The 23168-nt window shown below is 60.3% G+C and overlaps 1 protein-coding gene across 3 annotated transcripts in view; it reads right to left on the bottom strand.

Moving 5' to 3' along the window:
- Nucleotides 1-325: 325 nt before the first annotated feature.
- Nucleotides 326-23168, bottom strand: part of FOXP4 (forkhead box P4) — a 61950-nt gene continuing 39107 nt past the window's right edge. For all 3 annotated transcript variants that reach the window (XM_056361830.1, XM_056361828.1, XM_056361829.1), the window contains 14 exons: nt 22333-22455; nt 20295-20381; nt 14305-14452; nt 13557-13761; nt 13188-13292; nt 10606-10693; nt 8491-8574; nt 7504-7705; nt 7324-7400; nt 7001-7102; nt 2573-2694; nt 2379-2445; nt 2086-2252; nt 326-1857 (listed from right to left, as the gene is read on the bottom strand). In XM_056361830.1, coding sequence (XP_056217805.1) covers nt 1713-1857; nt 2086-2252; nt 2379-2445; nt 2573-2694; nt 7001-7102; nt 7324-7400; nt 7504-7705; nt 8491-8574; nt 10606-10693; nt 13188-13292; nt 13557-13761; nt 14305-14452; nt 20295-20381; nt 22333-22455 — 1722 coding nt within the window. In that variant the 3' untranslated portion in view covers nt 326-1712. The remainder of the gene's footprint in view (nt 1858-2085; nt 2253-2378; nt 2446-2572; nt 2695-7000; nt 7103-7323; nt 7401-7503; nt 7706-8490; nt 8575-10605; nt 10694-13187; nt 13293-13556; nt 13762-14304; nt 14453-20294; nt 20382-22332; nt 22456-23168) is intronic.

Below are 23168 nucleotides of genomic sequence, written 5' to 3'. Positions count from 1 at the left end.
AGCCCCCACCGCCGAAGTCTCAACCCAGGGTACCAGGGACAGGGAGGGATGGAGCAGCGCTCGGCGTTGCTTCGGGAGAGCCCAGAGCTGGGCTCGAAAACGGGAGCAGCTCCACATCCATCACGGCAAATCCCCCAAGACCCTGCTGCATGCCAGGACAGCCAGTGCCAGCCCGGCCGTGCTGGGGAAGGTGCTGGTCCCCGAGAAAGGTGCTGGTCCCTGAGGCCAGCACAGGGCACCGAGGTGGCCGCAGCTGCCTGCCGGGAGGAGCCTGGCGCTGGGTACCCACATCACCACCACAGAAAGAAAGAGCAGTGAGAAGAGGGGTGTTTGGTTGTGTTGTTCTCGTTATTATTAATTTTTTTTTTTTTTTTTGGCATTATTACCATCTGTTCACCTGAACTACGGACCTTCTGTCTCTAGAAATCTTTTGGTATCTTCCCATCTGGACGCACACGCACACAAAAGGATAACAAAAAGAGACGATGAAAGCGGGAGCGCCGGTGGCAGCAGGCTCGGCACACCGGCCACAGCCAGGTTTGCCCACCACCGGCTTTCACCGGGGGCCACGGCCAGGTTTGCCCACCACTGGTTTTCACCGGGGGCGGCTTTGCTGCCAGCGGCATGGCTGGGAGGCAGCTCAGCGCCGGGCTCTGCCCATGCCAGCCCCTCCGGAGGAGGCTCGGCGGTGGCGGGTGCTGCATCCCTGTGCCACTGCCCATCCTCGGAGTCCCTGCCCCGGCTTGGCAGGAGGAACCGGGTGCGCAAGGGGACGGGAGACGTTCCCCAACGGCGAGGTCGGGCCACTGGCCGTCCCTGCATGGGCTGGGAGAGGTGTCACCTGCTGCAGCCGGTGTCGAGAAGGAAGCAGGGAGCCGTGTCCTCGCTGCCCGGCGCTGGTGGCTGGCTGGGGATGGTCATCACCGCTGGGTGCCACCAGCCCCCCCACCAGTGGGGACAGGGGCCAACCCAGGGCGGCTGCTCTGCTCGCCGGGCAGTTTAGCAACCTGCCAGAGGTGACAAGGCAAAGGGGACACGGTCCCACCGACGCGCTGGTCCTCATCCTTCCCCAGCCACGAGCCAATGCTGCAAGCCCGACATCCAGACCACGGCAGGGGACTCGCCCCCGTTTCTGCCGTTTCTTCCCCCAAGGCCGGGTGGAGGCAGCACGTGGGCAGGGTCCACGGTCCCTCCTAGTGCAAAACCCACTGGGAGACGGAGAGATGACAGCGGGTTCCTGCCACCGCCTTCCCTCCCCAGGGTGGTCACTGGTGGAGGCTTGAGCATCACCGGGCAGAACACCGGAGGGGAAAAGGGGACGGAGGTGCCTTCCCTGTGCCCACCGTGCCCGGGGAAGGAAAAAGGGACCATTTCGGACAGAAACAACCTACCATCCTCGTTCACCAGTCACTAATCAAGGGAGGAGGGGAGAAAAAGTCCAGCTCTTGGGTTTTTGCTTCTCGTGTCATGGGATGTCCCCTGCGGCAGGGGTCGGTCAGTCACCGGGTCTGCAGCATGGGGTGGTGGGGAGCGTGAGGGACGAGCCATCAGCGACAGGTTGTTGCACCAAGGAAACCCTTTTGCTTTGTGGAAGTGCCTTTAAAAAACAGGTTAACGCCGAAGGTCACCTTGGGGAGGTGGGAGCCGTCGCTTGGTCTCCAGTCGGGAGGGTGGAAAGGGTTTGCCCCTCGGTGGGGAGGAGGCAGGGGTCCTTAGGACAAGTCTTCCACCGGCAGCTCCTCCTCCAGGTCCCTGTCGTCAGGAATCGTCACATTCTGGTTGGTGGTGGCCATCAGCGAGACAGGTCTGCTGTCATCTTCTGCCTCAGCTGGTTCCTCCTTCACGTGCACTGGATGGCTGCGGGGAGGGAAGCCTTCAGCCTCGGGGAGCTGGTCCCACTCGCCACAACCCCACGAAATTCCTGGTCCAACCCCTGCTCCTCATGCTGGGGGGGGAAGGAGCCGTGGGAGGCAACAAGCAGCTCTGGGTGCCCCACGTGCCACCGTCCCTTAGCTCCAAAGCCTCCGCAGCCCAGTGACCCCCACCAGCCCTGTCCCTCACCCCCTCACCCTTGGCCGGGCTGACCTGTACTGCTGCGGGGACAGGCGCGGGCTGTTGCTGCCGTTGCTGTTGACCTGCTCCACGGTGCTGCTCACATCGTCGTGGCCCACGTGCAGCATGCCGCTGGCGGAGCTGGTGTTGATCATGGTGGGGCTGTTCAACAGCGGGAAGCTGCTCTCCGCCAGCGCTGCCTGCAACAGAAAGCGGCAGCGGCTTGAGGCGTGGAGGATGTGAGACCGTGACGGAAAACAGGACTACGGAGGGGTGATGGTTCAGTGCCCCCCGCATCCCTGCCGGGGACGAGACTGGGTCCTTACCTGGTAACTTGCATTAAGTGCTCCGTAACCGAGTCCTGAAATCATGTTTTTGACTAAAGTCGGACTCCTGCAGAAAGAGAAAAAGCAGAACAATGCACGGCTGAGCGCTCCCGGCGCGGCAACCAGGGCGCTGGCAGCAGGGGCAGGTGGGAGCGCGGGTGCTGGGCTGACCCCCATGGGCAAGAAGGACCCACCCTGTCATCTTTGGTGGCCTTCGCTTTTGGTACTCGTGCTCATCGACGGTCCAGACGGCTCCCTTGACGTTCTCCACGCGCACAAAGCACTTGTGCAGGCTCAGGTTGTGGCGGACGGCATTCTGCAGGCAGAGCGGGCAGGAGAGCTCAGTGGCACGGCCCCTCACCCCGCCGCCCAGAGCCCTCCTCTTCCTCGCCATTCTCCTCCTCGCCCAGCCCCTGCAGGTCCCCACATTGCCTGGCTGTCCTGGCCACGCTCGGCGTGTCTACAGCCAAACGCTCTGCAAAGCCACCCATGGGTGCTGCGAACACTCGCTCGCCCCGTCGGCACCGGGAGGGTTTAGGAGTTGAGCCCCGGAGCTGCACGTTGGACACGACTCCGTTTCACGGACCTTGGCCAGGTGCCGAGGAAGATGGGGACAGCGTGGGACAAGGAACAAGTCACACCAGCAAGAACCCAGGAGCTGAGCCACCCTCTCCACTGCAGCTCACTCAGGGAAGCTTGGCAAAGCCAGCTAATCTTTTTCATTCTTTTTCTTTCCCCCCACCCTCCCTTTTTGGTCCTTTCCCTCCCTTTCTTCTTTACATCGACCATCTTTACATTTCTAAATGTAAAATAAAGAGACACACACGTAGGCAGACAGCACAGCCCCGAGAGATACCAGCTCCCTTTTCCCCTTCCAACTCCCTGCCATTTGCTACTGCCCCTATTTCATTACCAATTTTAATTTGCCTCTAATTAAATCCTGTGTATTTTTCCGACTCACTTGCTAATCCATGAGGGAGGCAGGAGGCTGGAGTGGAATCTCTCCGAGCTATAATTACAAAGGGCCTAATCACGCCGGGGCTCTGCCTTTGAATAAATTTCCTTGCATTAAGGTTCTCAGATTCTCTGCCTTGCAAATGAGAATGACCCCAATTTCAGGAAGTTGGCCTCGGAGGTTTTTTTTTTTTCTTTTTTTTTTTTTTTATTTCGAGTCCTGATTCGTGATGAGAGACTAATTCGTTACGCTAAAACATTAACAGCAATTTAAAAGGTCGAACGGGGGCTGTATAAACAAAGAAGCTGGCCAACACAACAAGGCAAAAGGAGACACAAGGACTGAACCCCCCCACCCTGGAAAGTGTGAAGAGTTCCCAGAAACTCATCGAATTGCACTGTTGCCTCCTTCTTTTTAATTTAAGGACAAAAATAAACAAAGCTGGGCTCCTTCCCTGGTTATCCATCCATCCATCCATCCATCCATCCATCATCTGTCCATCCATTCATCCATCCTCTGGTCACTGCCCTGTGCCCACTGCTCACCGGCCACCCCAGTGTGCCCAGTGCTGCCGCAATGGCCCCAGTGGGAGCCAGGTGGCGGTGGTCCTGGGGACAGAGATTTGGGCAGTCAAGTGCTGTTTGATGTGATTTTTTGGAGGGAACCCCTGAGTCACACCAGGAACCAGCCCAGCTCCTCGTGCGATGCTGGGTGCGGTGCAGAGCCAGGTCCCTGGGTCCCAGCTCGGTGCCGTCGCCGCTCGCACCCAAGGGGATACGCTCCATTTGAGACATGCCCTGCCCCAGGGGCCTCAGCATCTCTCATCCTCAAACCCCGTGCTGGCATCACCCAGAGAGGAGGCTCGGGCTGCACTCAGCACCATGCAGACACCCTGGGGAGCTGGTAATCCCAGGGGGACCCCAGACATCACTGTGCTCCTGGACCAGCATGGCAGCAGGATGAACCGCGGCTCTGTCCTTGCACCGTCTCTGCGAATACCCTGCACCCTGCCCGCAACCAGGGGTCTGAGGTCTGGCCGGGGCCGGGTCCTGCTGCTGCCCTTGAGCCCCTTCCCCTGGCGAGCAAACACAGGACTTCCTCCCCTCGCTGGGGCCGGATCCTGCCCGTGCTCCCCTTCCTCCTTCCTGTGCACGCAGGGGACTCCTCATCCAAACAAAGCCCTGATTAAAGGCAAGAAGCGTGGCAAAGCCGAAACCTTTCCTGCACGTGGAGGCGCAGCCGCAGCCCAGCAGTGCCCATGTCCCCCCTCTCCCTCTGGTGACACCCCCCTGCGTCGAGGCACTGGCGGGTATGTGTTTGCAAAAGCCAAAATGGAAATAAAATAAATCCTGGCACTGGGCAGGATGCGATTCAGCATCACCGGAGCCTGGGATGCCCTGTTCCCTGTGCTGGGCGTCAGGCAGGGTGCTGGCCCCAGGACATGGAAGAGGTGCCAGGCGAGACCCCCGCCACGGGAATCCTCCCACCTCGTGTCGGGATGGGTCCCCTGCCTCATCCTAACGTGGCTGCTGTATTTCAGTCGAGTATTTGTTCAGTGCCAGACTTGGCTGCTCTGTTTGCTTCTCATCTTTGTCTTTTCTAATGATGTTTGCTTTACACCCCTGGCCCTGCCCCCCGTGCCGTGCCGTGCCGGGGGTCCCCCTGTGGGCCCCCACATCATGCCGGGGCTCTGCCCCCCTGTGGGGATGGGGTACCCACCTTGGCCCCCAGCACCCGTGCCCCATCCCATGGGGAAGCTGCAGCAGCAGATGAGGGAGAAGCTGCAGCAGAAACGGTGGCTTTCTGAAGGGTGGAAATACATTATTTTTTCCTGTGTATCCCGCTCCTTCAAAAGAAGCCTTGCCTTGGACACTGGAATTTGGGAAGGGAATCATCCCCCCCTGGTAGCTCTTTTTAATCCCCTGCCATCCCTTCTGGTGGTGGAATGGGAAAAAATAAAGAGCAGCAAGAAGGGAACCATGCCCTTGTCCAAGACATCAGCTCTGCCCTTGGATAACACGGGGTGCGAGGAAGCTGCAAAGCAAAAAACCCAAAATATTTACTCCTTTCAGCCAGTAAAAAGGCAAGAAAAAGGCATTTTCACCTGCTGCTGTCTCATTCCACAGATGGGAAAACTGTAAAAACGGGTGAAGTGCTGCCCTGGGGACAGCCCCTGCTCTGCCCTGGCCGGCGAGACACCGTCCTGGGAGCAGGGACGGCCACCGCGGGCTCTGCCCCAGTGCTCCCCATCACTGCCCACACTGTCCCCGCAGCTGGGGGTGTCCCCAGCTCGCGACAGCAGCGGCAGCGACCAGCGGTGGATGCTCCCCACGATGCTCCCCGGCTTGCAGTGCTGCGCGCGTGCCGTGAGGGGGACTCCAGCCTGACGCAGGGACACGGCCAGGACCAGAAATGGCCCAGGCACCTGGGACCCCTCCAGCCCCGCTCCTTCCCACTGCCACCCTCCCTGCTGGGGTGTGGGGATGCTCAGGGTGGGCTGTGCCCAAGCCAGCGGCCACCCATAGCGCTTTGGAGCCCAAACACCCGTTAGTTCGCTGTTGGAATCTGCAGCAGCAACACACGGGGGCCCTGGGCTCCAGGAGAACCGATTCCTCCTTTAACCCTTTCAAAATGCACCGTCTCGCTTGTGCCTCGTTTATTCAAATTTTTTTTAAGTGTAACTTTCCCTCTGCCCCTTTATTTCTTGCTGCCCTAAGCAGGAGGATGCTGCGTCTCAGTAAACGCACGCAGCAGGAAACAAGAAATAAATCTTCCCCCGTCAGGGCAGTAACTGCTCCTTCTCACAACCACCCCATTCCTCCACAACACGTTTTCTCAGTTCTCCAGTTCTAAATAACCAAGGGGGGAGCAGCCCCAGCACCTGCGCGCTGCCCCAGAACTGATGCCCATCAGCCTAGTCCTGACAAACGGCTGCTCAGCACCAAAAACTGCGAGTACCTGCCTGTACAGCAACAAGCACCAAGCAGGGGCGCACCACGGGTGCTTCTGCTTGCCAGCCGTCCCCCCAGCCATCCCCACTCTCCCTCCAACCCCATGGACCATCCCCACTCTCCCTCCATACCCATGGACCAGCATCTGCACCCTACTGCGCCTCGCTGCCCTGCGTTACCGTTACCCTGATCTGCTGTTTCGAGGGTGTCTCGCTTTTATCTGCCCTTCTCTCATAGTGGGCAGCTCTGCTCCAGCCCCAGCTCCGCAAAAAGCCCCAGCTTTCTACAGTGCAGCCCTCTGCTGTATCCTACTGCATGGATGATGTGCTCCCAGAGACCAGGGATATGTTTTGGGGGGAGAAATGTGAGATTTGTCCACAAAATCACTTTCCTGCATCACCTCAGAGCTGTGCAATAAACCGGTCCTTTACCACAGCTGCCCATATAAGCTGGAGCATCCCCCGTGGCAGGTAGCTCTGGGTGGGATGGGATGAGCCTTTGGGGGGAGAAATGTGGGATTTATCCACAAAATCAGTTTTCCTGCACCATCTCAGAGCTGTGCCATAAACTGGTCCTTTACCACAGGTGCCCATTTAAGCTGGAGCATCCCCCATGGCAGGCAGCTCTGGCTGGGACAGGGCGAGCCCTGGGTGGGATTGGGTGAGCCCTGGGTGGGATGGGGTGAGCCCCCCGGCGCTGAGCAGAGCTGCTCTCACCTTCCAGGTGGCCGTGTTCCTTCGGAAGTAGGCGAACATCCGCGTGAACCAGTTATAGATTTCGTTCAACGTTAGCTGCCTGTCGGGGGTCTCCAGGATGGCCTGGGAAACCAGAGAGGGGACAAGAGCATCACCCGTGATGCCCTGGTGGGGCTTGACACCCATCCCGTAGGGAGGCACCGGGGGGAGACATGGGGGTTCAGCGCGTGCAGGGGCTCCCCCAGGACTGAGATAAATGGGGGAGAGCGGGGCTTTGCCCAAGGTGCCCCACAGGCAGGTCTCGGGGTGCAGAGCTGAAGCCCACGGCACGGGGAGCCACTCACCTGCCGAATGAGCGAGGCGTACGTGAAGGGTGGCCGGACATCTGCGTTTTTGTAAAACTCGTGATTCTGTGCAAGTTCTGGAGAGGGGATAAGAAATTTGGAGGTGGGGGGGTGAAGGGATCAGCTTGGGGACCTGGGAACCGCGTGCTGGAGGGTGCTGAGCCCCATCCCAATGCTCACCTGAAGATATTGGGGTGCAGAACTTCTCCGAGTTTCTCCTGCGGATGGGCCCCACGTTGTGTAAAGTGGAAGAGCTGATGACGGAGGGGCCCTGCCGCAGGGGGGTGATGGGCGCCGTGGCGGAGGTGGGGGGATGAGGTAAGCCGTCGGGGAACGTGTCGGAAGTGCTCTTGGAGAGGGTGGCACTGGAGACCAGGTTCAGCTGCACGGACAGGCGGGAGGGAGGACGGGTGGTTGGGCACCGGCACGGGGAAGGACGGGTGGGGAGAGCCCCCCGGCACACTGGCAGCTCGGCACGGAAAAGCAGGCAGCAAAGGCATGCAACCACGGGATGGGGATGCAACCATGGGATGGGATGCAGCTGCAGAAGAGGTTGCAACCACGGGATGGGGATGCAGCCACGGGATGGGATGTGACTGCAGGAGAGGTTGCAGCCACTGGATGGGGATGCATCCACGGGATGGGATGCAGCTGCAGAAGAGGTTGCAGCCACGGGATGGGGATGCATCCACGGGATGGGATGCGACTGCAGGAGAGGTTGCAACCACAGGATGGGCATGCAACCACGGGATGGGATGCAGCTGCAGAAGAGGTTGCAGCCACAGGATGGGGATGCAACCACGGGATGGGATGCGACTGCAGGAGAGGTTGCAACCACAGGATGGGGATGCAACCACGGGATGGGATGCAGCTGCAGGAGAGGTTGCAGCCACAGGATGGGATGGGATTGGGATGCAACCATTACATGTCCAAACTGGCGGAACAGCACAACATTCTGACGCAGGTTGCATTTCACTCCTGCTTGATGCCTTGCACCAGCACAAGGGACCAGACTATGTGTGCCGGAGCACGGTCAAGGCATGGCCACCCCAAGAAGCCCGTCCAGCTGGGCCACGCAGGGCTGTGGTGACCGTGCACAGGACAGGGAGGGGATGGCAGCCAGCGGCTGCGGGGATGTACAAGGGCAGGAGGGGGACGCACGCTTACAGGCTGGCTGAAAGGCTTTGGCTCTGAAGGTCTCATGTGAAGATGGGCCATCATTGCTTGGAGACGCTCACTTTCCTTTGCCAGCTGCAGGAGGCAAGAAGCAGAAGGGAGATGGTCAGGCAGTGCCGGCAGCCACTGCAGAGGTGCCCCCAGCCCTGGCTCTGGGCAGGCAGCATCCTCCAGCATCCCCACAGGAGCCACCTCCTGCCTGACGCTGAGCCCTCCCAAGAGCACCAGCGGGGCCACGGCTCTGTGGCAGGCTGTGGCATGCATTGTGGGGGGCACAGGGGCTACTGCTGCTCCAGCTCCATGTGTGCAGTCAGGTGAAAAATGTAGGATGAAATGGAGTTGTTTCCCGTGCCTTCTGGCTGCCATCCAACAGCATGGCCCCGTCCCAGCCACCCACCGCAGCCTCACCCTCCTGCCCAGGTGCTCTTGTCCCTGTCCCCTTCGCCCTCCTCCAGCCTCTGCTGCCTCCCGCTCACCAGCAGCTCCCTGTCCGTCCACCCATCCCTCCGTCCGTCCATCCACCCATCCCTCTGTCCGTCCATCCACCCATCCCTCCGTCCATCCATCCATCCACCCGGACGCACAACATCGCTTTAATTGCGCGCTCTCGCCTGTTTACTCCCCCGAGTGCGGAGAAGGGTGAAATATTCACTGTGGCACCAGGAGAGATTTTGAGCCCGGCGGAGGCGATGGGATCTGACACCCTCTCTCTCCCCGTCACCTCCCCTTTCCACCGCGACCCCTCAAGCTCAGGGGTCGGCCACATTACCACGTGCTGCCAGCTCCCTGCCAGCCAAGCCCCCTCCCCAGGCAGGCTCTGGAGCCGGGAGTCAGGCGAGGAAGGAGTTAAAGGCAGGAGCCAGAGTAGAGTTTGCTGCAAGTTTGGAGCAGCTCAGATGCTTTCGTGCTGTCGTGGTGCTCATTAGAGCTGACAGGTCTCCCCTCGTGATGCAGGCGCTCTCCGCTGGCACAGCGGGAGCTCCGCGCTGAAAACTTTATAATTGGTAGCTCTGGTGGCAGGTTCTCCTCTCTGCACATGCAGCTTTCTGCTCGCCCTTCAGCTTTTTTTTCTTCCCCTTCCTTTCCCTCCCCTCTTCAAGCCCCAGTAATTGCTTTCAACCTCTCCCTTTAGCTGGGGCTGGGGAGCAGGATGCGCTCGCACGCCTTCGCCCAGGCGGCTTCGCAGCCTCCCCACCCGGGAAGGTTTTGCTGCATCCCCCCCCCGCCTCCACAGCCCCCATTATCGTAACTCTGGGCAGAGGCTCCCAAGGCTGCTGTCCGCCCCCCGGGGCTGGTGTCCCCCGTGGTGACACCCACCGCCCCGCATGGCGATGGGCACAAACCGCCTTGAGCTGCTGCCAGCCCCCACCACACACCCGGGCACTGTCATGCCGTGGGGGGCTCGGTGAGCAACCCTCCGACAGAGACCACTGCCCTGTCTCAATTTCCTCCTCAACCACTTTTAAGTCCCAAGATGACAACCCTCCGCTTCCTCCCATTCCTCCCCCACCCCCACCCCTTTTCGATTAACCGAATTACGCACGACACATCGGGGAGTCGGAGATGCTGGGAAAGGCACTATTTAAAGAACTGGCTTTCCAAAAATAGCACCCCGAAGTTGGGCTCCAAAGACCGTGTTCAGCCACCAAAATAAGTGGCCTGATTTCCCAGGCACCCAGCAGCCCCGTGGCTCTCACTGCAGTGGCACGGCTGGGCACAAGGGCAGGGGCACAGCTCGTGTCTAGGGGCACGTACCCCCCCAGGCAGCATGTGTCTTCCAGGTCTGTGGCATCCCCTTGTACCCACAGGGACACTTTGGGCAGAAGGGATGACTTATCCCTTCTAATTGTGCAGGGATGCTGTTGTCAGAAGGGGAATTAGTTGGAGGGTCCCCCAGGCCTTGATCTCCATCAGGATGTGGCCCAGGGCCAGCACCCCTATTTGGGAAGGATGCTTAAAATGAGCCCCGGGGGTGGCTGGTTATCTCACTACCGTCCCCAACCTTGCTAACCCCCTCTTGCAGAGAGCAGCCAAGACACGGCGTGCAGAGTTGGAAAGGAAACAGCTTTTTAAACCTGCGTTCTTGGGGGCTGGGGTGGTACCCACCTGTATTTCCAGCTGCTGTACCACTTGCATCTGAACTCGACACTGGGCCGTGCTTCGGTCATCAAGTGCATGTTCTGTATTGAGGTGTCTGGGGAGGAGAACACGGGCGTTTATGCCCGGACGTGCCCAAAATGTGGCCCCTCCACCTGGGCCACACCTGGGATCAGCCCTGACCTGCAAACCGTCTGTACCGCAGCAACGCCCAAGGATGCCCGTGAGGCGCTGCCTGTGCTGGGGATGCTCTGGCACCGCTGCCCACAGCGTGACGAGCAGAAGGGAGACTGAGGCACGAAGGCACCAAGCAAACTGGGCTGGAGGGTGGCTGTAGACAACCAGCCCTGCCCGTGGCAGCGCTGGGGCAGCCCTGCAGTGCTTATGACCACCCACTGGTTGATGGAAAGTCCTGGAGAAGGCTGCTGGCAGCAGGTGCCCAGGAGGACCTGAGGAGCAGGTTTCCAGGACAAAGGTGGCATTATGGAGGTTTACTTACACCCTCTAAGGAAACCCCTGAAGGCAAAAGGTGACGTTTCCAGGGTGCTCCTCATTCTACCGCTTTCATGCCTGATGTTTATACGGCTACTTTATGTTTATAAAGCACGAGGCCGTTTGGTCCTTCCTGCCCTCCCTCCCTCATGGGGAAGGGAAGGGCTCCTGGCAGAGGCAAGCAGTCGATGATGGGGACGCCACTTGCCACAGAGCCAGGGATATCACCTTCTGGGGGTCCCTGCCCCCAGACCCAGCAAAGCAGCAGCTTGGGGACACATCCAGCACCAGAGATGTCACATAGCCAGGCCAATTCCTTGCTGGGGAGGGTGCAAACCCCGGGGTTCCTCACTGGAGGAGTGGGACAGGTTGGAGGGGGAGATGCTGGGCAGCAGGGCAAACTGTACCAGGGCCACCCCAGGAACACCCCAAAAGGTGGCATCTGACGCTGGGAAACACACAGGTGTCCCAGGGTTGTGGGCCAATGCTCTCCAGGACCGAGGCTGGGATATTTCTGCTGGGACATCCCAGGAGAAGGTGCCCCAGGACTATCTACCCTCAGTCCAGAGGCAGAAGACAGCAGGAGTCTCACCCGGCTCTTTGCAAGACTTCCAGCCCCAACTTGCAAAAACAAGTTAGGTAACTGGGACCGGCTGCCAAGCCTGTACGTGAGCAAACCCCACCGGTGTCCCAACCCCACTCCACAGGGCTGCAGCTGGACCGAGCCATCCGCTCCTCTCCCCACGCAGCAGACCGAGGGCACAGCTGTTTCCTCAGGGAAAAAGCTATCGAGAGCCAAAGCTGTGCTGGCCGGGAACAGATACGCCTCCCCCTGACCCTCACAGGTTTTTTATAAACCACTGCTCAAAGGATCTGCTGCCCCTTTCCACCCCCACTGCTGAGGCCTTCCGAGCTACTCCATGGAGGTGATGCTCAGAGGAGGCTTGAAGCTGGTGCCCGGACTCCAAGCAAGGTCCCTGCTGCAGGTGGGCTCAGCCTTTGGGAGCTGGAGGTCTTCGTTCCATCCATCCCTCACCCCGACATATGCTCATGTTGGCGGAGAGGGGACAGAAACACCTCACTAGTGCTGCCGGCGAGGCTGCCCCTCGGGGAGCTTGCTCCTGCAAGCCCTAGGTCTGCTTGGGGGGGCAGGCAGGTGGGACGGGGGAGTGCAAGGACCCTAGAGCCCTGGCTGGCACAGCAAGGCTCTCTCGGCACCACAGCCTAGCCCTGGCCAACCCCAGCTCCAGCTTCCAAAGCGGAGCTTGCTCATCTGCCCCGTGCCGTGTACACATGCCCCAGAGGTGGGAGGAGATGCCTCATCATTCACCCGCTCCGTCGCCACCAGGCAGGGCTCCCCCAGCATCCGCAGGCTGCCTTCGCACCTCCTCATCCTCCTTTGCAAGGCCTCCGCCCGGCTCCTTCCCTACCAACAAGGAGGCTGGTGTGGTCCAAGGGATGCTCCCAGTGGAGCCGGCCCTGAGTGCGTGGCAGCAGACAGGACAGGTCTGTAAAACCCCCAGATCTCCCTGATGGAGAGCAAAGCACGCGTCGGTGCGTCTCGGCCACCGCGCTGAGCAGACAGCCGGAGAGGCGGCGGGGGGGGGGGGGGGGCGGGTTGGAAGGAGCAAGCAAGCCCGTCAGTTCCTTCTGATGTCTTTGCTAAAAATCCCGGCTACAAAGAGATCTAATTGCAAATGAACTAATTAAGTAAACCTCTGACGAAGCGTGAAAACAATTTGTTTGACCCTGACGCTAGCAGAGGGCTCTTCGACAGCGGAGTTAATCAGTCAGCGCCGGAGCCCACAAGCAGTGTCAGCGGGTGCCGCGCTGCCATCTGCTCCCTCCCCTCCCCTCGCCCCCCAGGAGGGGAGCTGCAGACCCCTCGCCCGCTGCCTGGGCCTGCCCAGTTCTCCTCCAGCAGCAAACCCTGCTGGGTTTTTGCCTTTTGCACGGGGCCCCCCTATCTCTGGGCAGACAGATTTTAGGGGGTCCGGACCTACTTCTGGGGTCTCCCCCTCCAGCAGCACCATGCTGTTCCACCCTGAGCGCCTGGGCTCTCCCCTCCTCCAGGAAAACCTCCCCCCAAAGTCACTTACTTGACAAACTGTCCCAAGTCCTCACAGAGGGTTTCGCAGCCGGGCCACTTGCACTCTCCGTGGCCGTACAGTGGGTGGGAGCCGGGGGTCTCTTCGTGGGAAGAGCTGCAGAAGAGGGAAAGGGACCATCAGACGGGGCAGCTGTGATGCTCCAGCGTTCCCGTGCACGGGACCAGCCCTCGGGGACCCACGGGACACCCCGCAGCGGTGGTTCCCAGTCCTCCATGGGCACAGCAAAACAGGAGTAGGATTGTTTTGGGGGCAGGCAGAAAACCCCCGACCCTCCCAACCCTGCCGCCAGCCCTGTGGGTGATGGATCCCAGCCCCTTCCACCTCTCCAGGGGTAAAACCCAAATGCCAGGGCTGTACCTGTCCCTTCTCGGCGTGTGCATGGTGCTCTGTCCATTGGGCAGAGGGTGATGGGAAATGGGAGGCGAGACCTTGGCGGCCGAAAACGAGGTAGAGTTGGAGGTGTTGGTGGTGAGGTCGAGACCTTCTTGCTTAATGCTGTCCTCGACAGGCTGGGTGGCCGTGACCTCCTTCCAGAGCTGCTGGAGGTCCGAGGGGCACACAGCTGCGGCGCAGGGAGAAAGCACCCGCTGTCAGCGGGGAGGAGCAGCACCCACTGGCACCCATGCACCGGGCTGGCTCGGGACCCCTCGGATTCCCCCCTCTACCGGCACAGCTTGGCTCCCCAAAGCTCCGGCAGCCCAGCATGGACCATGCACCACCAAATCATCTCCTGAAGCCGGGCAGAGCCCCCTGTGCCGGTAGCTGTGCCGGGAGGCTGCACAGCACCCTCGGGAAGCCCAAAACGAGGTGCCCGCAGCACCCACGGAGCCCTGCAGAGCTGTGACCAGAGGAAAGGAGACCCCGGCCCCCCACACCCTGGCACCCCTCAGCAAGAGGAAGCTGGGGACCCAATCCTGCACCCAGCCCTGCTCAAACACTCCCAAAGCTGCTCCGGCCATGAATACAACCAGATCCCAAACTTTAAATGGGTACATTAGAAAAAGCAATGCCCCAGCCCCCTCCCCAGCCCTCCATCACTCGGAGCAGGGAGAAGCTGCAGCCACGGGGACTCCCCCCAACGCTCTGCCTGGGCGGGGGTCCTTACCTTGGGGCAGGGTCTGCAGGGGCACGGTGCCCTGCCCCGGTGGGAGGCTCACCAGCCCCTGGCGCTGCAGGTTTAACAGGTGCTGCTGCTGGAGCTGCTGCATCTGCAGGAGCTGCTGCTGGAAGGCCAGCTGCTTGTTCCCTAACGGCTGCCAGGAGACAAAAGGGAGAAATCAAAGCGTGTTATTTCCAGCCTTGCAGCAGAAGCCTCGCAGGGGCCCGGCGGCGGCCGTGAGGGATGCCCGCAGCCGTGGTGCCGCGGCCCTGTGTGCCTCCATCCTGCTGCTGGGCGCTGAGCCTGCTCAGCTGGTGGCTGAGCCGGACGGAGGCTTTGATCTGTCGGAAGAGGAGGAGAAGAAAGGGAAAGGGGAAGGGAAAAATAAAGCACCGAGAAGAGAGGGAGTGAGCAGAGCTGGGGTCTTGCTCAGAGCAGAGACCCAGCTCTGCCTGCGAGGTGGGCGAACCCGCAAACGAAAGCTGTGGGGTCCCACAGGGGAAGGCTCAGCTGCAGGGTGAGCTCCCACAGGCACCCAGCATCACCCAAAGGGGGCTCCCAGCACCCAAAAGGCACCCTGGCTGCACAGGACCCTCCTTGAAGCAGGGAAATGGTCCCTATTTGCCAAAAATGACCATTACAAGCCCCTTCTTGACAGGGGGCAGAAAACAACTGTCCGCAGGGGAGCTGGTGCCCTGTGCCAGGATGGGTGCCCCCACCATGGCCAGGAGCACTCCCCAGGTAGGCAACTCTCCCACCCACCCCCAGGAGCCGGCCGTGCTCTGACCAACCCAGCCAAGCCCTAAACTAGTTAGGCAGGACGGGTCCCTGGGGAGGCACCAAGAAATCCATGAGAATTAACTGAAGGGGAGAGAATTCAATTAGGGATGGGGACAGGCAGCTGCTAATCCGAGCCGGCCACGAAAGGGGAGCTGCCCTGGGCCTGCCCGGCCTCATTAGCGGGGCAGGCGTCTCCGTAACCCCTTGAACCCCTCGAACCCCTCTGTTTGTGCAGACATTGTTTGCAGGTTGCACGGAGCCGGGCTGCAGGCAGCCTGAGCCGGCTGTGCCGCGCCACCCAGCCCCAGCAGCAGCCCAGCCCCTCCACGGCAGCTCCGTTATCCTCGGCGAGAGAAGCATCGGGACCCCTCTCGGCAGAGCAAGCCCCCTCCTCGGCGGAGCACGGCCAAGGCACTTTGCAACCCCAAAAAGAAGTATTTCCACAGCCATGTTCTTACTGATGAGCGCAAGAGCTTTGCGAAAGGAAATATCCCTTTATCTTCTGGCTGGGTCTGAGCATCGTGGGGACTCAGGCTCCTGCTGCACTGGGGACTTCAGGGACCTGGCACAGCCGCACCTCCCTTGCTTGATGATCCCCGAGGCTGCATCCCGCTCTCTGCTCAACAGGGAACAGCAGATGCTCTCCACGGCAAACCCAGTTCAGAACCAGCGCACGCTGCTGTACCCGAAAGCACCCCTGGGATACAGGTGGTCCCCTGGAGGTGCTTGGCCCCGGCTTTGTGAAATGAAGGGCGAGGATAGGGCTCCAGGCATGGTCCTGCAAATCCTCCACAGTCTGCAATGTCAGGCACGACTGTGAGTCCCGTCTAGGTCACAGAAAGAGTTTAAGTCTAGTTTCTCAGCCTCAGAGGGATGTGCAGACTCTTCCCTGTCCTGTCCACCTCTTGGCCATGGCAGGATTGACCCCCAGCGTCAGGTCCAGACCCTCTCTGGCTTTGCCTCAGTCCTGCACCTCTGATGCTTGAAGATAACAGCACAAATCAAAGCGATTTCTGCTCAGTGAAGAGAAATCTGTGCTTGCCCTGGCTCCTGAGCAAGGTGCTGAGCCAGGAGGGAGCAGGCCATGGACCGCAGGATCATGATGGAGGAAAAAAACCCCAAGGACAAGGCTGCGCACCCGAGGGCCTTAACAGAGGCAGCACCGTCCCTGTCCCCTGCCAGGGGAAGCTCTGCCACCACGTGGGATGGACTTGCGTGCCCTCGCCTGCGTTAGAACAGCAGCTGGGATGGGTTGGGATGGGACTGGGATGGGATTGGGATGGGATGGGCGGCTTCTCCTCCTCTTCCCGTCTCTGCTGCTGCCCTCCCCAGGGACCCCAGGGCAAGCCCTGGCTCCGCATGAACACAGCCTCATTCATGTCACTTCCAGGCTGCAGGGCAGGAGGAAACTGGAGTGAATGAAGTCACGAGGATCCCCGGGGCACGTCACCTGCACCTCGTAGCCCAGCTGGGCTCTCCTGACCTGGCCTCACCGGAGCTGCGGCCGGTGGAGTCAGACCCCCCCTGCCCCACGGGACCGGGCAGCCCTGACCCATGCACGGGCTCTGGCAGGGACGATGCTGTCCACATTGAACCCGCACCTTCCCGTGCTTCGAATCCGCATGTGCATCCTTCCAGCTTCACCAGACCACCAACGTAAGGACCAGCCCTGGGAATACAAGTCCTGGTGCCTGGCGGATGCACAAATGCCTGGGCTGAGCCAGAACAAGGATCACTTCTCCCTGGGGAAGCCAACCTGCCAGTCCCCAGGGAGCAACTGCTGCACTGCGGAGCCAATAAACTGCACGGGCTCAAACCCACCCAGCGTGATGGGTGAGGATGCGCACCCACGTGCACACCCACCCACCAGCACCCACCAGCCCGGGGTCTTGCAGTCAAGTCTGCCCTGGAGAAGGCAGGGCGGCGAGAATCTGACTTTCAGCCCCAACCTTACAGAAAACCTCTTCCCTGCCATCGCTCTGTGCGTTTCGCTCGGCTCCTCTCCTCTCACCAAGCCCCAACCTGGCAAATGCCGGCTGAGCCCCTCCCGGAGGGGACCCCCCAGCACTCCTCGGAGAAGCTTGCTCTGTGTTAGGGTCAGATCCTGCCCCCCCCCTCCAGTCCTGCCTCCCATCCCAGCGCAGGGGCTCGGGGTCCAGAGCTGCGCCTGTGCTCGGCGTACATTAGACGCAGATGACTGGATGCAGCTACTGGGGTAAGAGCCGCCGTCACTTTGATTTATGAGCACATCAGGAGGAGTTTCGGCGTGACACGCGGGACTGACAGGAGCAGTTCATTAAGCTGACACCGAGGTTAGGCAGCAGGCAACCCCCCCCCTGCGCCAGCCCCCTCCTCTGCCCCACCAGACTCGGGAGAGGGACAACCCACGTCCCCCCCCAGCAGCTTTAGGGGGACAGGGAGATCCACTGGCCTCGTCCCCAGGGGATACTGGGGTCTCTGCACCCGGACGCTGCTTGCAGGAGCGGGGCTTGGAGAGGCAAAGCAGCCAGGGAAAGAGCGGGATGGCAGCCACTGGCTTCGCTGCCTCTTGCCATGAGGGCGAGGGGCTGCCCAGAGCCGTCCCAGCCCTGCGCCGCAGGTCCTTGCTCCCCCCGTGCCCAGGATGCTGCTGGGGGCCGGCGGTTCGCCCGTACACCCTAGCACAGGAAAAGGCTCCAGGAAGGGCTGGGAGCTGCTGCAGCTCAGCCCCATCCCGGCAAGACGTGTGGATGCACGGATCAGCCGTCTTCCTCAGCCCCTTCCTCGCACCCCCCGCCGCCACGCAGCTCCTTGCAGACCACGGACACAAAGCATCCCCCCCGCATCCTCTGGGACAGGATGCTGCCGACAGGCGCTTCCGACACGTTTCCATCCTCCGCGCTCCCTCTGTTCCTGTTCTCCCCTTCCCCGCACCCGCCAGGGGACCTCCAGCCACGCCGCTCCTCCTGGGGAGATCTGAGACGCTCCTCCATGGGATGCTGCTACCTGCTCCCGGCACCTTCCTCGGCGCGGTGGCGGTGGTGGTGGCGGCACAAAGCCTTTCCCACCTGCTGATCCTCCTCCGCGCTCGCAGACGAGCCGCTGACTTAACAATTACACCGAGGCGAGTCCTTGAAATCAAGCAGAGGGAAAGCAGAAGGCGCTCGGTTTACAAACCTTGCAGCGGGGCCGTAATTAAATACCGCTGTGGATTTCCATGAAGGAGCCGACGTCGGCCAAGAGCGGCTCTGCAGCGGCATCCCAGACACGCCAGCTATTCCCTGCGCCGTCGGGGGAAGCAACGGCACCGCCGCTGCCGGCAGGCACACGCCGCTGCCGAACGCATGCTTTATTAATAGCAGCTGCCCAAATTCACGGAATGAAGCTGACCCCACAAAGCCCGGCTAGGGGTTTGGGGAGTGGAAACACTACGATATCCATTCGTGGGGAACCCCTGGCTGGTTTTCCCAGCCATGGGGTGGTGATGCTGCCAGGAGCTGGACACACACCCCTATAGCAGCATCTAATGCCTCTTCCCCCCTGCCAGCCACTCAAGACTTTCTTAGCTGATAAATTTCTCGTCTCCTCTGTACCATTTAATTAAAAGTTAACATGCGCTTTTTGAAACCAGGAGCCCACTAAGCAAGCCCTTTGTTAGAGCTTAATTATATCCCCGTTCGTTGCTGCAATATAACATCACCACGGCCAAGAGGAAAGCCCTTGAGGAAGCTCAGATTTATGCCTCCCCCGTTCCTGGAGCACCAGCAGCTACTCCAGCTCCTGCAGATGGCTCTGATAAAGCCTGACCCCACGCACGCCGCGTAAATACGCCCACAGCCCGCAATGAAAGCCTGGGTCAAAGTCTATTGAAAGCTTGAGTGGGTGCCGGTGTGACCCCGAGCATTCCTGTTCCCCCAGCACCGGCATGTCCTTTGCCATCAAGCCCCCACCCCAATATGTAGCCTGGGCTTATATGCTTTCTTCCCCAAAAGCAAGCTGAATTTTTTAAGTGCTGAGAACAGGTGAGTGTAAATCAACGTGCTGGATTCCACGAAGGGGGATTGCAATGAATGGCCCCAGCACCCATTTCCCTGCTTGCTACTGATGCTCAGCCGGGGACAGGGACCAAATGGCTCAGCTCCATGTCCGTCTGGTGCTGGGAGCCCAAGGAAGGATGCCCGAGGGAGAGGGCAGTGATGCCAGGCATACAACAGCACATGCAACGCAAAATACCCCCCAATGGTACCAAGTGCACCGATCTAGGAAGAGAAAAGGGCAAAAATATGTAAGAAAAAGGAAGGGAGCAGTGCTACCTGCCCGCTGCCCGTCAGGGTCAACCCCCAGCATCCGTGCAACCGGCACATCCCCAAACCCGAGCATTGCTGATAAAGCTACAACGCCTTGGAGTGCATTACTCCGAAAAACGGCAGCAGAACCTGTTGTGTAAAGGGAGTTACACAAGACTGACGCAATCACACCAGCATAAACAATTCTCCCTCAGCCAACCACCTCCCCAGCAAAGGGCCCATCACTGCCAACCTGGTCCCTGGTCACGGGGGTGCTGACAGCATCCCCTACCTGAGCATCTCTCACTGGAAAAGCCCTTCGCCAGCATCACGGCTATTTCATGCAGTGCTTAGGTTTTGTGGAACCACCTTTCCTGGCAGGAAAAGCCTTGGTTTGGGCTCCCACCTGACCAGCCCTGCCTGCCTACTTGCCAGGGTGCTGCCATGCCAGCTCAACCAGGACTGGGCTGCCCGAGCCGTGCTGAGAGCCTGGCAGGGTCAGCGCATCGGGCAAGGGCTGAGCCCAGCCTCGCCTGCCCCCCTCCCACCAGCAGGATTTGGGGAGCCCTTGCTCTGTGCTGGGGGGGCAGCGACCCACCCCTCCTGCTGAGGGTCCAGCGGCTTCGCCAGAGCTGCCAGCCCGCACCCACTGACTTCACCGCTCCTCACACCCACCCCGGAGTTTCTAGATACACCGACAAGGATGCGGTGCCAAGAACGATGTAGCTCGGTGCATGTGCCAGATCGCGGCTAGGGAGGAGGAGGAGGAACTCCCAGCACCCGGACCGGCCACCCTGGCACCCCCCAGGAGCAGGACACCCCGTGTCCATCCCTGCCAGCTCCTAGCCGGCTGCCCTGGGTGCTGGGATCCACGCACACCTTGTTTTGTGCTGGTCCCCCTTTTATTTGCTGCCAGATCTGATGGCCCAGAACCCATCTGCATGAGCTCACCTCTTTGGGTTGCTGCTTTCCGGCTTGCTGCTGTGTCAATAGCTGCAGGTGAAGCTGCTCCTGTTGCTTCTTGTAGTATTCCTGCAACTGGGAGGGAGGGAGGGACGGGAGGGGAGAGAGCAGCCTAGATTAGCAGCAGAAACACCTCGTTTGCATCTCCCTGCCTGGCGCTACCCTGTGCCCAGCGCTGGGCTTTGCCACAGCCATGCCAGCTCCTGGCACCGCGCCGTCAGGGCAGGCTCTTGGCTGCGGGTTAAGAGGAAAAGCACCCGCCGAAGGAGTCACGGCTGCAGAAGAAACCTTGAGCACACGCTCCTAAGGGCTCTGGATCTTCACAGCAAGCGAAAGCCCCAAACAACCCCAATGCCAAACCTGCTGTTCGTCTTAATGCCAACCGGCTGCCCTGGCTTTCTGCCACCGGCTGGTCCAGGTCCGCCTTGCCCGGCCCCGGGGAGGAGAGCCACAACCCCCCCCCCCCCCCCGCCCCGGCTCACTAAATTCTCTGTATCCTGGGGATTTTGTGGCTGTGCTGAGGGGGGATTTTGTTTGATGTGAAGATCTGGAATGCCAGGAGATGGGTGAACCCCTTTAAAGAAGCGAGCCCAGGCGCTCTGGCACATATTGCGATGTTTCAGCGGTGCAGAAACCCCACTTTCAGTACGGTGGGACCCCAAAACACCCCTGGGAAGTATTGTGAGAGCCGGTGGGCTCCCAGTTGGGAAGGGGCAAGGATCAGCCACAGCTCCTGGACTGACCGGTGCAACCGTGTGAGCACCAGGGGCTCAGACCTGCATCCCCCCCTCACAAGCACCACGGACAAGTGCAGGCAACCCAGCTTCTCACTGGAGGAGCCCTTTGGTGGGCCAGTAAAAGACAGAAAAACAGCCCCAGCACCACCATGAGCCACTGGAGAGGGTCCCTGCCTGCAGGAGCCAGCCCCACGACCTGCTGGCGTTGATGCCAGCTCTCGCCCCAGCCCCTAAAATAAACTGTTGGTGATGGATTTGCTGCGCAGGAGGGGAGCAGAGGCACGGGGAGGTCAGTGAGACCCAGCAGCCCCCTCCCACCCAGCCCGTACCCCCGCACAGGGGCAACGGCAGCAGCTCAGGAATGCCCCTTTGGATGCCGGGAAGCCTTTATCAGCTCGGGGCTGACAGCGCTGACAGCAGCAACTTTGCTTTTTCTGTCGGCAAACAGGTTTGGAAAGCCTGGGTGTTTACCCGCAAGCCAGTCAAAGCCAGGTCTCTGCAGCATGGTCGAGCGCGGCTGCAGGAACATTGGGTCAGGGGTGAGAGGTGTGATGTTTGGTTTTCTTCTGGTGGAGAATGCGAGCTATTCCGGCCTGGGTTGTTTAATTTGCAGTCAAACGTGTTTCTTTATCCGGCTCCAAAGAGGCTTGTGGAAGGACCCACCCAGGGTAGTGTTTACCCTTTGTTCTTTCCCTGGGGCCAATCTTGAATCCTTATCAGCCTGTTTGGAGTAAACAGGTACGGAGGCAGGAGGAAGGGCGTGGAGGATGCTTGTGGCATTTCTCCTTCTCTCCCTCCCGCAGGCAGGAGGTGTTTACCCAAGCAGACCTGTTTTGTTTTGGAGTTGAGGTTTGTTTTTTTCTCTTCCCCTCCTTTTTCTTCCCTTCCCATTCATTTTACATTTGACAGAGCGCTCCGGAAAAGCCGAGTGGGGCCGTGAGAAACAAACCCATGCACTCAGGTCTGCAGCCAGACCCAGGCTCCTGCCCCAAAGCCCTGGCCATGGGGGTTCCATGTGGGGTCGGTGGAGCCAGGATCATCCACCCTGTCCCCAGCTGTCCCCAAGAGCTGGGCAGCCCCAAACCTGCACTGTTAGCACCTGCGGCTCTTTTCATCCCTTGGTGCTGGACACACTGGGAATCCCCAAGGAAATACGTGGGGAACGCAGGAGCCCCAGGAGGAAAGGACCAATTTGTCTGCCCTCAATAAGCTCCAGCACCCACGGACACCTGTGAGAAATGGCTTGGCCAGATCCAGCCCACGCACAGCCAGCCCAGCACCGGCGTTACCTGTTGCAGCATTATCGCCTGCTGCTGCTGCAGGAGGGCCTGGAGCTGGGGCGGCGAGAGGATCTGCTGCATTTGCTGTGGGGTGATCATCTGCGGGGACATCATGGCCACGGACACGGGGACCTGCGGAGAGCGAGGACACGTCACCACTCCCAATTCCAGCCCTGGAAAACCCTTCCCAAATGCCAACAGCCTGTGAGTGCCCCCCACCCCCAGGCTCTCCCGGGGCATCCTCCGTGTCCCCCCATCCCTGCATCACCTTGGGGGGAAGCCCTTGGCCACCAGTCTGTCCTGGCATGCCAAAGCCAGCACTGGGGACGTGGCGATGGCAGGGAGATGCCCTGTGGTGCAGCTGGCACCAGGGTGAAGCTTCCTACGCCACCAGCTGCCCCCCCCCCACCCCCACGAGGGCAGGGTGCTCTCTGCCCGCAGGGTCTTCTTTTAATGAAATTTAACCGGGGGAATCAGGCAGCAAGAGGAGGCAGCAGCACATGGGCAGTCAGCTCCAAACCACAGCTCCCTCCCCTCCTGCGAGCACGGGAAAGGTGCCGGGCACCGCTCCCTTCCTTGGGGTCCCGGAGGATGCAGGGAGGAGGGAAACGCCAAGGGAAGTGGGGAAGATACCGATCACCCAAATAATTTTGCAAAGCAGCGCACGGAGGAAGAGGTTACCAGGTTTTCCACAGACACATCAAAGCTTTACCTCCAGTTGACACCAGTAACTCACCTAATTACCGTGCCAAGTGGAGGGAGGGCTAAGAAAACCTGCCAACCCCCTGCCTTTGGTTATCATAACATGGGTCCACACCCCCGCGGCAAAGCGCCGGAGAAGGTGT

Source organism: Falco biarmicus, chromosome 16 (genome assembly GCF_023638135.1).
Source record: "Falco biarmicus isolate bFalBia1 chromosome 16, bFalBia1.pri, whole genome shotgun sequence".
In the NCBI taxonomy this organism is placed as follows: domain Eukaryota; kingdom Metazoa; phylum Chordata; class Aves; order Falconiformes; family Falconidae; genus Falco; species Falco biarmicus.
Note: the sequence above shows the minus strand (reverse complement) of the source record. Positions and strands in the feature narration are given on the sequence as shown.